This window comes from Thamnophis sirtalis, unplaced genomic scaffold (assembly GCF_051295495.1).
Source record: "Thamnophis sirtalis isolate CommonGarterSnake01/CBP01778 unplaced genomic scaffold, rThaSir2_p1.2 scaffold_3, whole genome shotgun sequence".
NCBI lineage: Eukaryota > Metazoa > Chordata > Lepidosauria > Squamata > Natricidae > Thamnophis > Thamnophis sirtalis.
In genome coordinates this window covers 39,123,857-39,141,426 of record NW_028261383.1, presented here as the reverse complement: position 1 = coordinate 39,141,426, position 17,570 = coordinate 39,123,857, and the positions used below count along the sequence as shown (strand labels likewise).

General features: G+C 41.3%; 1 protein-coding gene across 5 annotated transcripts in view; it reads left to right on the top strand.

Moving 5' to 3' along the window:
- The window catches only part of CFAP20DC (CFAP20 domain containing), a 184,933-nt gene extending 171,833 nt beyond the window's left edge, over positions 1 to 13,100 (top strand). For all 5 annotated transcript variants that reach the window (XM_087708783.1, XM_087708784.1, XM_087708781.1 and 2 more), the window contains 2 exons: positions 1,541 to 1,632; positions 12,615 to 13,100. In XM_087708783.1, coding sequence (XP_087564909.1) covers positions 1,541 to 1,632; positions 12,615 to 12,721 — 199 coding nt within the window. In that variant the 3' untranslated portion in view covers positions 12,722 to 13,100. The remainder of the gene's footprint in view (positions 1 to 1,540; positions 1,633 to 12,614) is intronic.
- The last annotated feature ends 4,470 nt before the right edge of the window (positions 13,101 to 17,570 follow it).

Below are 17,570 nucleotides of genomic sequence, written 5' to 3'. Positions count from 1 at the left end.
TTTTTTAATCACGACTTCAGATAGTGTTCTTCCAGAAGCATCAAGGGTTGAGTAATCTCAGTTGGGTTTCCTCCTTTGATACCTGTTGTGGTCCGCCAGAGGCCTGCAGAGCTCACAGCAGAGTCGGACAGTGAGGAGGTTGGGGAGGAACATGGGTCAGTCCTGGAGTCTGGGGAAGACTCGGACGAGGGCTCTGCGTCGGAGGCAGAGAGGGGGACAAGGCCATCTGGGAGTTATCTGCTGCCTCTGGAGCCTTCAGAGTCAGACAGCAGTGAGGCAGAGGAACAGACTCCCCCTCTTCCCAGTGCGCGCATGCGCAGAACTGCCAGAAAGCAAGAACAGTTAAAACAGAAGGGACAACTCAGGAGTAAAGTTTGGAGGTGATTGGCCCCTCCCATAGGATATAAAGGAGGAGCAAAGGCACATGAGCCTTTGCAGAAAGCAACTTGGTTCATGCTGGTCAGTTTCCCTTCTGAAAATACGTTTGGACTCTGCTCCATGTGGCCTTGCCAAGCTAATTGCCAGTTAAGTCTTTGGCAGCATTTTCAAAGACAAAGGTGGGTGCTTATCAGCCTTATTCCGGCAGCCTCCTGTAGAACTCTATACTATTTGGGACTCATTACCGTACTGTGAATGAATATAATTCACAGCCTTTGAAATAAAAAGAGGGATTTTGGACCTAATTGTGTGCTTTTTATTGTATCAGGAAGCCTAGGTCAGAATAAGACCTGAACCCTTACTGTCAGATTTTTACTCCATGTCTATCATTGTACCTTAGTTTCTCTCATTTGTCTTTCATCCTTTTCATAATGAGTTAGAAACAAATGATAGAAAAACACTTTATAGTGCCATATGCTTTGGCATCGTATCGTAATTCCTTTCATATGTGTTGTATTTTATGAAATGAACTGTTGTGTAGACTTTTGACTTTTTATATATCACACTTGGCGTTAATTTGAATTCATGTGTACACATATGCATAAAGGTCTTACTTGTTTACAGATATTTTAAATTTGCCCTGCTAAGGACGTTTTTATGGAGTATCATGTCTCACAAATGTGTATTTATGCATCTCACCCTAAGACACTACCCGTCCTTCTATATATTGCAACAGGTAATGCAGTGTGTCTAATATAATTTATTGATTATGCTGTATTTCACAATACAGGATTATCAATTGCTAGTCTGCCAAATATAAAGCAGATTTACAGCAGGCCACCCTTGCCTGCCCATGATGAGAAAGCTATAAAAAGTGGATAATTTGGCCCATGTTCTAGGAATGTAACCTCTAAAAACAACACACACACACACACACACACACACACATATACACACACACACAATGTACTGCCAAATACATATACATATACATCATGTTTTTAGGCCTATAAAGTTGGAACTAGCTATATGAAGAAGCCGAAGTCATAGGGGAGATGAAGGAGAGAAGGACCTGTTATGTTGTGCCAACCTGCATTGAATAGTTTTTAAGCTTATCTGTGTTTTCCTCAAAAAATCTGATGAGTTAAATTGTGTTTTTCAGGGATTGGCTACAAGTCTTCAGCCCTCCTATCATTCCTCCTAGCCAACAGGTGGCAGAATATACCAAAGCCTCAGCAAACATAAGTGCCCAAGGTAAGAATGCGTGAGAAAATTGCCATTGAATTGAAGTGAGATAAAAAGGATACTAGAAACTGCAACAACATGCCATTAACTCCCCCACTTGCCAGGTAGTATGCAAATTGTGGAGTCTTTGGTGCTCTCCGAGCTTGGCTATTTTTTTGCAGACATTTCATTATGCAGCTAGGTAACATCTTCAGTGCTAAAAGGGAGACAACTTTGCTCTCTCTTTATATATAGGAGCTTATCCTATCAGTGTTGGTGGGTGTGATGTTTTACCTTTGATAGTTCCTTAACAGGACTGTTGTTTATTGCTTGATTGTCTGGTGTTAATCCAGGTGTAAATCTCTGTCTGAGTGTTGATTGAGTGTTGATTGGAGAGGTTCTAGCCTTTTTCCTTTCTAACTTTTCTATTGTATCTTTTGAATGTTACATAAATGTTCTTTATCTCTATGTGCCTATGATTTGTCTGAGTGCCAGCTTCCAGGAATTCCAGCATTTTTGGATTTAGCTTGATCTAGGATGTTCAAGTTTCCCAGTTGAAATTATGGTTTAACCTGTCCATGTATTATGAAATTAAGGAAACCCCATTCCTTATAGCGCTGATGATGTTATCTAGTTGGGTAATGAAACACCTGCAAAAGGGGGGGGGGGACTAAGGTCAGAGAGCATGAAGGACTCCACAGTTCATCCCTGAGGTACATATCTTGTCTCCTATTACTATATGTTGTGCTTTCCCAAATACCTTCTTTTAGCATTCCTACACAGGAGCCCACCAACACCACATTGTTCTGTTCTTGTATATTATATCTAATGAGAAATAGAGCTGTGCTGTCTGTTTCTTAGAAAAGAGGTTAATGAAGCAATTCTGCCATGAATGAAATCTTAAATTGTTGGCATTTGCCTAAAAATTCCACTTATGTTCTCCTTCCTCACCTTTTCTACCCTATAACCCACCATCTTTTTCACGGTTCCCTATGAGAACTTACTGTGTATTTGCAAACAGCAAATATGTGGAGGAATAGCTGTCCATTAAATCTAATTGTCCATTAAACCCAATTTATATAATTGACAAAATTAATGTTATTTTTGCATGCAATTAATATATTTATGAAAAACATGTATATTTTGTTATTTATGTCAGTTGTCCACATTAAAGGTAAAGGTTCCTCTCGCACATACTGTATATACTAGTCATTCCCAATTCTAGGGGGCGGTGCTCATCTCCGTTTCAAAGCCGAAGAGCCAGCGCTGTCTGAAGATGTCTCCGTGATCATGCAGCTGGCATGACTAAACGCCAAAGGAGCACGGAACGCTCCACTTTGCCATAAAACAGACTCTTCCATACCTGGGGGTCAAAGTCTAAAGTCATTTTTTTTCCCCATTAAATCAGATGTTTGCTGAAGATGACTCCATAAAATCAAGATTTCACTGTACTTTAATTATTGCAGGAGTGAAGACAATTTAGTCACGGATTCCTTAACACAGATCATGCTATGTAAACCTGGGAGTTTTTTCAGAAAGATGTGAATTTACAATATGTTATGACAGCAGAATAACTGTCAAGATCAGGCATTACTTCTAGAGGTCTGACTACATAATGTTAAAGATGCTAAACATGCCACTTTCATTATCACTGTAATTTTTTTATTCAAACATATAGTAAATAATTATTTCAGATGAGGAACTGAGAAAACCTTTAATATCAATCTAATGAAAATTCCATTTCTTCTGAAGCTCTGCTGCAGTTCTCAGAAATCTTAAAAGCCAAGAAAATTGCATGGAAGATCCTATTCAACTGTTTCATATTAAAAAGTAATCTGCAATTCTATCCAGAGGTGTTTCCTGAATTTATTAATTGGTTAGAGTTCTGCCCTGCCATAGTCTCAAAGACTCTTGGTGGCTTCCATATTGTATAGCGGTTCTTTTTTTTTTTTATACAAGCACTGCGAGTTAGTATCATAAAACCCGAGAAAAACAATAACAACAAATGAAAAAATAAAGGCATACAAGAAATACATCAGCAAGAATTTCTGACAGTTGATTGACTTTCTTCCACCCTGAATAATGCAGCAGAAATACAGCAACTTACTACTGCAATTGAGTCCAAAATTTCTGGTGCTAAGCACCACTTGTTAAGTGAATTACGCCTTATTTTATTACATATTTACCATTGTTGTTAAGCAAATCACTGCAGTTGTTAAGTGAAATATGTGGTTGTTAAGCAGATCTGGATCCCCCCCTCCCTTGACTTTGCATGCCAGAAACCAGCTGGGAAGGTTACAAATAGTGATCACATGATACATAAATACATGCCAGTTGTCAAGCACCCAAATTTTGATCATGTGACTGTGGAGATGCTACAATGGTCATAAGTGTGGAAACCAGTCATAAGCTTGAAAAGTGCCATTGTATCTTAGAAAGGTCACTAAACAAATGGTTGTAACTCGAGGACTACTTGTATATGAGGGATGAGTAGATTTTTATATGAAACCTTATGATCTTTTAGTCCAAAGCAATCCTGTGTCTTCTAATAACAATAAGATCGTATTTTTACTTGGAGCAATAATATTTCCAAGAATTATTGGGGACTAGCTGATAACCTGGCGTTGTCTGGGTATTTATCTATAGGGGGAAAATGCCCTGACCAAACATAATTTCTAATGTTGGATGTTCCCCTTACCAGAGGGAGGCCCCTTGTGGAGTACTGTGAAGCCGTTATCATGGCAACTCCACTGTGCTGTACAGTGGAAGCCATTTGAAGGCACAACAGGCTGTATCGTAACAGAACACACACCCCAAGGGCACACAGACAGACTGACAGACAGAAGACAGACAAATAGATTATAGTCATAGGAGAATCAGTGCTTCGAACAACAGTTGTTACCTGAAAGGGTAGTACTTCCTGAATCACAGAAAGACAACTTTGAAAATAACAAAATCAGCCATAAAAACCCATGATTATTTACTACTGGACAGAATATCCCTGTCGATTTTTATATGCTACCGTAATGAAATCCTAAAGCAACCAGTTTCATTTATTGCTAGTAAAAGAATTCTCTGGTATCTTTTATTTGAAACATAATTCATTGTGAATATACAAAAGACCTGGGTTTTTTTTTCTCCCTTTTATAGTTTTTTGACAGAAGTATTTGTTTCTTCCGAAATAGTTTTTTAGGCCTTAAAGGAATGCAGTCATGGGAGAAGGAATGAATAACGTTCTTTTTAAAAACCAATCCCCTTTTCAAATATGTGCCATGTTTCTTTAGTTTTATTTCATACCAAGGAGCCGTCTTTCTCAAACAGAATCCCAAATCCATGTAGTCAGGTTTATTCCTGAAGCAAAGGCCACTTTAATACTCCTGAGCTTGCATCAATGGAATAAGTAGTGATTTCCTTATCCTGCCATTTGCTCCTATAATGCAGTAGCCAAATGCAGCCTGGCTTTGTAAGATAATTCTGTTTTATTCCTTGGGCTGCTGCAGTTCCCTCAATCCTTTCCTGAATATATGTTGAATTAGAACTCTCTGTATCAAACGGCATCGTTAGATAGTTGGTACCATTTTCTGATTCAGTGCTTCTTAACACCCAGTGACGATGACTTGATTCTGTAAATCCTTTGCACCCTTTCAATCAGCCCCCAAGCAAAAGTAATGGTAGTCTGTCAGTTGCCCTTATTACACAGTGTAACACAATGGTGGCTTAGTGAATTCATGCTCGGTGATAGATTTCTCAGACATTGATAAACGTGGTGGAAAGTAGCCTTGGATCAACTCCATACTTACCGTATTTTTTAGACTATAAGACGCACCGGAGTATAAGACGCACCAAGATTTTGAACAGGTAGGTTTTTTTAAAAAAGATTTTGCACTCTGCATGACTCATTTTTTGCAAAAAAAAGGGGGGGAGACATGCAGAGGCTTTGGGAGGCTTGTAGAGTGCTCCTGGGGGCTGGGGTGTGGCAAAAACAATTACAAATGGGCTCATTTTTACCCTCCCCAACCTCTAAGAATACTTTGCAAGCCTTCCAAACCCTCTGCATGTCCATTTTTACAAATAGCAATAGCAGTAGACTTATATACCGCTTCATGGGGCTTTCAGCCCTCTCTAAGCGGTTTACAGAGAGTCAGCATATTGCCCCCAACAATCTGGGTCCTCATTTTACCCACCTCGGAAGGATGGAAGGCTGAGTCAACCCTGAGCCGGTGAGATTTGAACCGCTGAACTGCTGATCTAGCAGTAGCCTGCAGTGCTGCATTTAACCACTGCGCCACCTCGGCACAAAGGGGTGTGGTTTCAGTAGGCCAAGAATGCTGTATTCAGTGTATCCAGATTTTCACCCTCTTTTTTGAGGGAAAAAGGTGCGTCTTATACTCTGAAAAATATGGTAATTCAGTATTATGCATTAGAGGATGTGAGAGGAGACGTTGTACTGTCCCTGAAAAGTCAGTTTTATGTGTTGTCGTCTACTTACAGGAAGGGGCAGGGCCAGCCAGAGGTGCTATTTATTGGTTCTCTGAACTACTCAAAATTTTCACAACCGGTTCTCCAGAACTGGACAGAATCTGCTGAATACCACCTCTGAATTTGGCCAATAATGTCATCCAATTATCAAAGCAATATAATTACATATAATTTGTGTTACAGAGAGTTTAGCCTTCAGACATCCAATTTAAAAATAAGTAAAATATTTATTTAGGAATTAGAATTTGCATGCATACCCCAGAACAATCACATCAGTTTGGGCTTTCAAAAGGCAGCTCAGATTGATACAGAACTTTGACAAATGCTCCATTTCTCTCTGATCAATGAATAAAATAAGTGCCCCCTCTTAATGTATCATGGCTGGCAATTGAGTATCTCCAGATGGCTGGAATTATAGTTCTAATAATCTCTTGCCATTGGCCGTATGACAAGGGCAGATGAGAACTGATGTTCACAGCATCTGGAGAATATCAGATCACTTGCCTTTCTTATATAGTGTTTTAATGTGCAATGTTCCCCTAACAACATCCCATAATAAGACATTTCTCTTTAAGAAACAAAGCTGTGTCAATGAGTTAATCATAGAGAAGAAAATCATATAGACCCAAGCTGTAGACTTTATGTAGCTCCATTGTGATCAGCACTTTCTATCTCACAGAGAAATAAATTGGTAGTTAGAATAGACATACCCCAAATAAGAATGCTGTTTTGGAGCCAATCAAGCTTGAGCTACCTTGTTACAATAGAGTAACAGAGTTGGAAGGGACCTTGGAGGTCTTCTAGTCAAACTCTCTTGCTCAAGCAAAAGACCCTATACTATTTCCAACAAATGGCTATCCAATCTCTTCTTAAAAACTTAGAGACACCTATATGGACCACCTATAGCCTCCAAATATCTTATAATTCTTCTTTGAGTGGATTATTGCATTTAATTTTCCCAAGGAAGTGGCTGATCTTTGTTACAAAAACGGCAATGATTTAAGAACCTCATCAATCCTCCTTTTCACTGGTAGAGCTTGGTTTACTGAGCACTACCAGAAAATACATGGGCTAAAATTCATATTAGTCTGGTTGTATGGGTTGTAAAAAAGCTAGGTGAAAAGTTACTGGTCACCTGCCACTTTGCAATGCCGTCTTAGAGTCTTTATGTCCCAAGTGCATATATAGTGCAATGTCTTTTAGCAGTTCAGCCACTGAAATTGTTTCAATCTCCTTTTTAAAAAATTGAGATGGTATGAAAGATATGTTATGAAATAAAGCATAGCCTCTTAAAGGACCAGAGGGAAGGAGCAATGGAATATACAGTGTAGGGTTATCTATGCACCAGTGACGTGCAGTCAGGTGAGGCAGGGGAGGCACAACCTCATCATTCCCATCATGAAAAGAAAAGAAAATGTAAAAGGAAAAAGGCAAGAGCTGAGGTCAGGCTGAGCTAGCTGCTGCCTCACCGTGGATGACTCTGCTTAACTGTTTCAAAAAACCTCTAAAAAAGTGCCCTCTACTATGAGGCAGGCAAACTGCGTGCCTCTTCTAGTCTGACTTTTTAAGCATTTTATGATCGCTCAAGCAGAGTTAAGCAGAGGCTTAAAAGCCTAAAAATTCCTGATGTAGGTGAGGTACGCCGTTCTCCTGCCTCATAGTAGAGGCCGCTTGTTTGGGTGGGACTTCTTCAGAGGACCCCAGGCAAGAGCAGAGTTGAAATCCTCTCTGAAACAGCTGGAAAAGGTACGTTTGGGTCGGAGGGAGGGGGAGGAATTAAAATTTCATCCTCCTGGTACGGGGCTTTGGGCAAAGGCTGGAGGGAAGGACCCTGGCTCGCTTGTGCTCTCCCTCCCCAAGTGTAGTTTGATTGCAGGCAGAGCCATGTTGCCTTTTCAAACCTGTAATCAGTGAAGCTGGGCTGGATCCTTCCAGGGCTGGGGGAAAGTATGTGTGCTCCAGTATAGCTCTTTGACTGGCTTCCTGCCTCCTCCTGTGGTCTCCTCGCTGGTGCTCTCCCTTCAATCCAACTTTGTGTGTGTCCGTGTGTGTGTGTGTGTGTGTGTGTGTGTGTGTGTGTTTGAGAGAGAATGAGAGAGAGAGAGGGAAGGACGTAGGAGAGATAGTTCAATCCAACTTGTGTGTGTGTGTCTGTGTGTGTGTTTGAGAGGGGGGAAGGGAGGAAGGAGAGGAATGGAAAAGAAAAAGAAAGAAGGAAACTTCTTTCGCAAAGGAGAAAAACAAATGCTGTCACTTTAAATCGGAACTGAGCACACCTGGCTGTGGAATTCTGGGAGTTGAAGTCCACAAGTCTAAAAAAATTTGAAACCCTCCACTGTGTCAGTGCCTCACCAGCCATAAACCTCACCGCACGTCACTGCTATCCACCATCTGCATTCTTCATCTATCAGCGCCCATAGCTTTTAGGTTCCCAACTAATAATTCATTTCAAACATTGTAAACCCATTGCTGTTAGCATAACCATTACTTTGAAGAAGCTAAGCATACAATATGGTTACTCTGCATTCACCAAAAGGAAAGGATGAAATGTAAAAAACCGTTCACATGCAACTGTGAATCGTGGCTTCGTATCACTCACATTATTTTTTAGATCTTATAAAACGACTCTTGTCAAGTAAGCTCATAGCTCTTTGCCATCGCTTTAACAAATTTGTTCCATTAGAAAATGCTGAGAACCACTAGACACGAAGTGACTGAAGAATTTCCTAGTCAAGTTTCTCTATGTGTCTTAATGATGCAACGCAGAATAGATGTTAGAGCAGAGTGATGAGAACATTATCACCCAGCATATACTGTGTGTATGTGTGTGTGTGTGTGTGTGGTATACACACACACATACACATCTCACATTTATATACTCTTTTGATTCTTGGATAAGTGTTGGAGATTAGAATTCAGCAGGGAGCCCTTACTAGACAATATGCTGTTGAATGCAGAGTGCAGAAAGGATATTGAGTAATTTAATAACAAAGCAACACACCTTTTTAAAAAGCTAATGTCCTTGAAAAGTATAGATAGGTCTATCAACAGACTTTAACCATGATAGCTTAATGAAATCACCATCTGCAACATCGATATACTAATGAACACCCCACTAATGGCGATAAAAGAATGCAAGAGAGTTGTCACCTTGTGAATTTTTGGAAACATCTGGTTGGCTGCAGATGGGAACTGAATAATGGAACGGATAGATGTGGTCCAAGGACGAAGGCTCTTCATCTTCTCTACTAAGGCACTTTTTCTTCCCTTTTTTTTAATCTACTTTCTCTTCATCCAGTGGATAACATTGCCACGTTGCTGCTCTCATTTTAATATTTTTATAACTGCACATGCATGTTTTGGGACACAGTATATATACAAATATTACAGTGAAGAAGTGGGATTAAAATTAAAAATAAAGAAGACCAAACTCGTGACAAAAAGTAGAACAATCTTAGAATTGACAATGAAGATATTGAAGAATTGGATACTTCTGCCTTTTAGGATCAACTATCAATAATAAAGGTACAGTCAAAAAAATGCACCACAGACTAGCACTCGGTAATCAGCCAGGAAGACCTTGGAAAAGATATTCAAATGAAATGTTATACCTCTACCTATGAGATCAGAATCATGCAAGCCATGGTGTTCCTTGATACTTTATGGCTAGATGAAAAATTGGGACTGTTGTGGAGTGCCACTGCTGCCACCCTGCTCCCAATGCTGCTGTTGCGCACCCTCCACCCAACACCCCTTGCCCCCCCTGTCGACACTGCACTGATCTCCCATGACGGCTGCCCCACCCCTGACACTGCCAACACCCTTCCTCCCCCCACTGTTGCCAGCGCAGCAGGCGGGACTGGGACTGCCCATAAACCAAATGTGTCCCAAGGACTGTAAAATGCCCTGGTCTCCCTCTATGGAAATGAAAGTTGGATTTTTAAAGAAGCTGATTAAGGGACATTACTGTTTCCCTTGAACTTTGTCATTGGAGAAGACTCCTGAAAGTGCCATGGATAGCCAAGAAGACAAACCAATGGATGATTGAACAACTCAATCCAGTGTACTCATTTAAGGCACAAATGGCCAGGCTCTAAGTATCCTATTTTGGACACATTATATAAAGATCCAGCTCATTGGAAAAGGCTCTAATGCTGGAGAAGTGTCAACCATCCCATTGGTAAACAAAAGAAACTCCTGGAACATTATTTTACCAAGAGTATAACTTAACTGATAATTCCACATAGGCCCAGAAGTAGCAAAGCCAGTTCTAAAGTTTTTGCGCAAAAACGAGCATAGGTAAAATCCCATTTTTCCCCTGGACTTTCCCACAATTCATTCTCCAACTATCAATTGTATTCATTTTGTTTTGGGAATATTCTGGGCAGCTCGGGGTGTTCCCAGTGTTTGACCTTGGGGTTTTGTCCCAGGCTGCATCGGCTCTCTCCCTCCCAAGCCTTCCTTGCATTCCAATACTTAACCTCCCCCATCCCTGTTTCTGTTGTTTGGTTGCGAGCAGGGTTACGCGGGCAAGTCAGCCATGACAGAAGTATAGAAGGAAAGAAAAGAAGAGACCGATCAACAGTTAAATGGACAGACTTGGTTCCCGTGGCAAAGAACAGTCTAGGGATAGATCATCATGGAGAACAACTATGTGGTCACTGGCAATTGAAAATGACTTAATGGCCAGTTTGGGCAAACCAGTTGTTAAATTATCACCACCATCCGCTATCAAAGTGGATCCTGGTCACTGCGCTGCAATGGAGAAACAGGAAACAGAGTGGCCAGCGCGAAGGAAGGAGAAGCCCGCTTTCCCTCTTTCTTCCCCCTGCTCCTCCTCCTTCCCTCATGCCAGCCACTCCATTTCCCATTTTTCCATTGCAGCACAGCACCCAGAATCCACTTTGATAGTGGTGGTGGGGGAGTAATTTAACAACCAGTTTGCCCAGGGTCAGGTTGGCCATCACGGAAGGCTCATCCTGCATGTGGGGCAGAGCTGAAAGACGGGGATGGGACCCACCTTCCTCTTGTTAAATTATTAGAATCCCACCACTGCTTAATTGCACATAGTCAATATATACAAATATGATGGGGCTCCAATATGTATACACAGTTTACATAGCAAAGCAAGCTCTGTGCTGGAGTTCTACACATGTTGTTGTATCCAATTTTATGCTCCCAATTTTAATCCCCAGCCCACCTGTCAGTTGCTTCCCTTTGATTGTTGATGATGACCAAGAAGAGTAGATGGAGGATGATAGTGGCTCCAATGCCTGATCAGCCAATAGAAATTGGGTGGTGGGTTTATGGACAATTCCACTTAAAATGTTGCTGTTCTTTCTTGTACATTTGGAGGAGGCATGACTTTCCAATTTATGAGGTATCAGAAAGATGCTTACATTAGCCTTTACCGCCTGTTTATGCTTACAAGTTTTTATTACTTGACTGGACTTTTCAGCTCTGGAATCCATCTCAAGCTTTCAAGATTAATTGGGGTTTAAAATCCAATCCAAATAAATTAAAGCAGGAACTAGCACACAGTTGGAACTCTCTGATATGAAAAATACCTGACAGCATTGGTTTATCTTAGTTTTTTAAGGGATTTATTTTTGAAGTTGTCTTTTAAGTAAAGAAAGTATAACTGTGAGCAGCGGCATGACAAAAAGCCAGTGCTCTTTTTACCAAGTGGCACCACAGTTGATAACTGTTTGGCCTAGTGGGCTAAAGCCCCAGAGAGAAATAAGCAGACCATGAGTTCTAGTCCTGCCTGAGGTACAGAAGCCAGCTGGGTGACTTTGAGTCAGTCTCTCTCTCTCTGCCCAGTTCACCTCAGATGGCTATCTAATCTTTGTTTAAACTCTTCCAATGAAACGAAACATACTACTTCGTGAAGAATAATTCCACTGGCTGACGTTTCTTTTAGTCAGGAAATCTCTTCTAATATTTCAATATCCTGCTTGCTTGTAAGTTTCCCAGAGCATCTGCTCTGACCCATCTAAGAGAAAACCTGCTGATTCAATAGACCTTTGGTATAGAGTACAGGTACTCCTCGACTTAAAATCATAATTGTCATCAAGCCAATGCTGTGGTTATTAAGCAAGCATGTGGTTCGCTGTGGGCTGTTTTTGCTGAAAAGCAGAAGTAAGTGCCAGTTTTCAAGCAAAACGGTCATAAAATGCAGTCACATGACTATTGGACGCTGCAAACAGCCATAAATGCAAGACAGTTCCCAAGTGCCCAAAACGCAGACATGACTATGGAGAGGGCGGCCATCGGAGCTTCAGACCCAAGTCATAAGTACCTGCGGGGAGATCCATTGTAACTTTGAATGTTTGTTAAGCAGCCAGTCATAAGTCAAAGACAACTTGTACAGCTGTGAGTCATTTCCTACAGCATGTTGTCTCACTTAAAAACATTCTAGTTGAATTCCTCCCTTTTTCTTCCTTCCTTTCCTTTCTCTCTTTTTCTTTCTTTCTTGTTGCAGACAAAGCAAATCTTTCGTACATCATCTGTTGTTTTGGCTTTTCCTTTAGGTGAAGGTGAAGGGAAGGAAGACGATGAAGTTCTGACTCTCCTGTACGACCCATGCCTAAACTGCTACTTTGATCCTGAGACTGGAAAATATTACGAGTTGGCATAGATATGGCAAAGAGATAGAGAGTGCCACAAAGAACACGAACTCTGCGGCACTTGAGAGCCTTGGCAAATGCTGTTCTCCCTGCCCCAAAGACAAACAGAGAAAAACTTGAAAAGGCTGTGTAATATTTTGTCTCTTTTTTCCATTCCTGCTATTTTTATCAGAGTGCGTAGAAAGTTTTTCTGGCTTTCGTACACGTTTAGTTTGTCCCTATTATTTGCAATATGAAAGATTCCTACATGTGAACTGAATTACACCAAATCAAAGATAGGTCCTGGATTTAACCTGTGAATGCTTTTTTTTTTCACCTAGTCATTTTTTTTATCCCCAGTCATTTAAAGAAATATATTGCATCTTTGTACTTCGAAAATACAATGTTCAAAAAAAAGTACCTGCATCAATTGTCTTTTCTTTTTTATTCCTACTATTGGTTAAAACAACATTCCTTTTTTAAAATAAATAAATAAATAAGGGGATAACAAACACCTTAAAGCAGGGGTATCAAACTCGCGGCCCGTGTGCTGGATGCAGCACATGCTGGCCCTATCCCCACACGATTTAGCAAAGGGGGGGGGGGGAAATCCCAATACGCCACGTGATGACACCATGACAATGTGAGTTTGACACCCCTGCCTTAGAGGGCTTTCAGCCCTCTCTAAGCGGTTTACAGATTTTTAGCAAATTGAGTCAGCATATCGCCCCCACAGTCTGGGTCCTCATTTCACCCACCTCGGAAGGATGGAAAGCTGAGTCGACCTTGAGCCGGTGAGATTTGAACCGCTGAACTGCAGATAACAGTCAGCTGAAGTGGCCTGCAGTACTGCACCCTAACCACTGCGTCAATGTCAAGATTCAAGAGGATTTTGACAAAATAAAACAATAGGAAGAATACAGGGCAATGAATTTCAACTAAAACAAATGCAGAGTCCTGCGTTTGAGTAGGAAAAGTCAAAGCTATGAGTACTAGTAATCCCTTGATTTAAGGCCAGTCGCTTAACAACCGTTCAGAGCTACAATGGAGCTACTTACAACCCAGATTTAAAATTTCAACAGCCAAGCCTTCCCCAACTCTGTGGTCACATGATTGCATTTGAAACCCACATTTACAGGGGTTTGCAGTCACATGACCACAATTATGACATTTATTTCCAGAAACCGGTTTCCCCTTCATTTTCCATTTTCTGGCAAAAAATGCAGATAATTGAGTCACTTAACCACAACGGTGATTCATTTAACAGCTGCCGTAAAAATATCGTAAAATCGGTCATAATGACCCACCGGCACAACTTACGACCGGAATTCCAGTCTCAAATGTGGTTATAAGTGGCAAACAACCTGTATATAAGGCGAAGTGAACTTATTAGGTGATGTGGGTGTTTTAGAGCCAAGGTGGCGCAGTGGTTAAAAGCAGCACTGCAGGCTACTGCTAGATCAGCAGGTCAGCGGTTCAAATCTCACCGGCTCAGGGTTGACTCAGCCTTCCATCCTTCCGAGGTGGGTAAAATGAGGACCCAGATTGTTGGGGGCAATATGCTGACTCTCTGTAAACCGCTTAGAGAGGCCTGAAAGGCCTATGAAGCGGTATATAAGTCTACTGCTATTGCTATTTAGTCTAGGAGGCCAAGTTGAAATGAACCAGCAGTGGGATGCAATTGCAAAGAAAAAACAAATGTAATTTTGGGCTGCTTCAAAAGAAGTATAATGTCAGGATCAAGAGGAGTCACCCTCATTCCTTTCTATTGTGTTTTGGCTAACTCACGCCCAGAATACTATATTCAGGTCTGTGTGCAGCACTTTAGGAAAGGTAGTGATGACTAGGAGAATGTTCAAAATAGGTAAAGACCTTGGGGACAAAAAGTCTAATGAAGAATGGTTGGAGTATGGACATGTTTAGCCTGGGAAGGGAGAAAAAAAACATTGGGGGGGGGGGGCATAATGGCTGTCTTCAAGAATCTGAATGGCTATCGTGTAGAAGAGAGACCAGATCATCCAGGTCATGGTTGTCCCAAAAGTGCTTTCTCAGGAGGCAACTGGACTTCTCTTGTTTTTTTCTTTGAATACATTTCACTTCTCATCCAAGGAGCTTCTTCAGCTCTGACTGGATGGTGGGGAATGAAAGCTTCTTGAATGAGAAGCAAAACGTCTTCAAAGAAAAAAATAAGAAAAGTCCAGATGCCTCTTGAAACAGCACCTTTGGGACAGCCATGACCTGGATGACTGAGAATCTCTGTAGACTTTTAGCCATGCACTTTGGGATGAACACCCTTCAAATGTTGTGGGAGTGTCAATGGATTTCCAGAGAAAAAATTGCAGACTACAGGAACTAAGATGACCCTGAGGACACAGATAAACCTCCAAGCACCTCAATCTCTAAAAGGATGCAAATGTCCAGCTGTCTGCAAGGAATATAAATCCTTCCATTCCCTACCGTCCAGTCAGAGCTGAAGAAGCTTCTTGGATGAGAAGTTAAATGTCTTCAAAGAAAAAACAAGAAAAGTCCAGTTGCCTCCTGAAAAAGCACCTTTGGGACGTCTTTCCCCTGAAGAATGGCAGATTCACGGATCTGACACCAATGTTGAGATGAAAGGTAGAAAACGGTACTAAAAGTGGAAGAATGAGCAAATCCTTTCCCTGATCACCCTCACAACACAAGAGCATAATCTTGAGGTCCCAAGCCACATGCAGCCCTTGATTTCCTCAGATGTGACTCCAGAAATCTCCAAAAAAATGGTCATTTTTAACGTTATAGAACATTATGGAATACTTAAGTGCAGAATAATCTCAGTATATACAAATACAATAGCAGAGTTGGAAGGACCTTGGAGGTCTTCTACTCCAATCCCCTGCCTATACCGTTTCAGACAAATGGCTATGCAACATCTTAAAGACTTCCAGTGTTGGGGCATTCACAACTTCTGGAGGCAAGCTGTTCCACTGATTATTTGTTCTGTCAGGAAATTTCTCCTCAGTTGCTTCTCTCCTTGATTAGTTTCCACCCATTGCTTCTTGTTCTACACTCGGGTGCCTTGGAGAATAGTTTGACTTCCTCTTCTTTGTGGCAACCCCTGAGATACGATTGTGATTTTTATCAAAATAAATGCAAGTTAAATTAACCGTGTTTTAATTCTCTTCTGAATCCCATCCAATTCTAAAAGAACTGAACTTGGCTTCCAAAAACTCATGTGATCAAAAATATTATTTCCAAACTGTAATAGAAAAGTTAAAGCTAAAATTCCACCCCTGCTGAATTTTGAGTGCGTGTGAGCTGATCAAATCTCCCCAACATTTAGCTTGCCTTATTTTCCCACACTTGGTTTTTAATGCTCCCGGAACTCCATTTGGTCTCAAGGACTTCAACAGAGGGCTTCAGTCACAAGATACCTGGCCTTACCTGGAGCCGATTTCTCAACAAGGCAAGTGCAGCATCGCTGCCGAACACATGATCTCATTTGACAAACACTCCAACTTTGTGACAGTTCCCCTTACAGGATGTCACACCAGCTGCGACTGGATCCTGGGCTCCATGGCTCACTTGGCATATATGGCATCTGAAAAATGACAAGGGAGGGAGTTTGATGTTGTTGTTTGTGTCTGCAAACCTTCTGGAACTGGTGGTTTGTAACAATAAGCATGAGAAGTCTCTCTGGCGATTTCTCTGCTTCTCTTGGGGGAACCTTTTTGAAATGCAGTGAAATGAAATGCAAATGTACCATGGAAGAGCTTTTTTTCTCTGAGAATTAACAGGGTTATGGCTAACAGAAAGAGGAAGAAAACAAAAACAAAAAAAGGACGGTACTAATCTTTTAAAAAGATACTGTAGGAAGCTAGCACCGGCTCCTCTGCTAGAAAAATGAAATGTTTTAGGAAATATTAAAAGGGCAGACTATTTTCCCTAAAAGGGAGGCAGAAACTCAGCCACCTCCACCTTTGTGAATGGGCCATTAAGTCCTGACCCAGTCTATTTAACATAGCAAAGATCTACCGTGTTTTTTGGAGTATAAGACGCAACAGAGTATAAGACGGACCAAGATTTTGAAGAGGCAATTTAAAAAAAAAAAAAAGATTTTGCACTCTGCAGAAAATGGGCCCATTTTTTTTGTCAAAGGACAGGCTTGTAGAGTGCTCCTGGGGCCCAGGGGGGGCCTAAAAATGAGCAAAAAATGGCCCATTTTTGTCCAAAAAAGGGCATGCATAGCCTTTATAAGGCTTATAGAGTGCTGCTGGGGGCTGGGGAGGCAAAATGACCCATTTTTCATTCTGCCCTCCCCAGCTCCCAGGACCAGGCTGGAATCCTCCTAAAAGCTATGCACGGCCATTTTGGTGATGTGGGCGGGGTTTCAGGAGGCAAAAATATGCTGTATTCAGTGTATAAGACGCACCCAGATTTTCACTCTTTTTTTGAGGGAAAAAGGTACGTCTTATACTCCGAAAAATACAGTACCTCCTTTGAGCCATAATAGGGATCCCAAAGCCCTTTCATCATCACCCAGCAAGGCTCAACCAAGTCTGGCACTCAGGACAGCCTAGAGAGTTCCCCCTGCATGGCCACATGGGAGTCTGACAACCAATCAGAATACAAGCTCAAATTCAAAAGCCCAGAGAGGGCATAAAACCAGGGCATGTCAGCATCTCTTCCCTTTTTCCCCCACGACCTCAAACCATGTGGTCCTGTCAACCATTAAAAACCATCTTTTCAAGCAGTCACCATATTTCCAGTGTCTTTCTCCCCACTTGGAACTGAACCCAGATGGACAGTTCTTCCAACAGATACAAATGAATATTTGAAGGACTGAATTAAATGTTTTGGAAGGAGAAGAAAGCAGGAAGAGCAGAAGTTTAATAAAATCCCTAA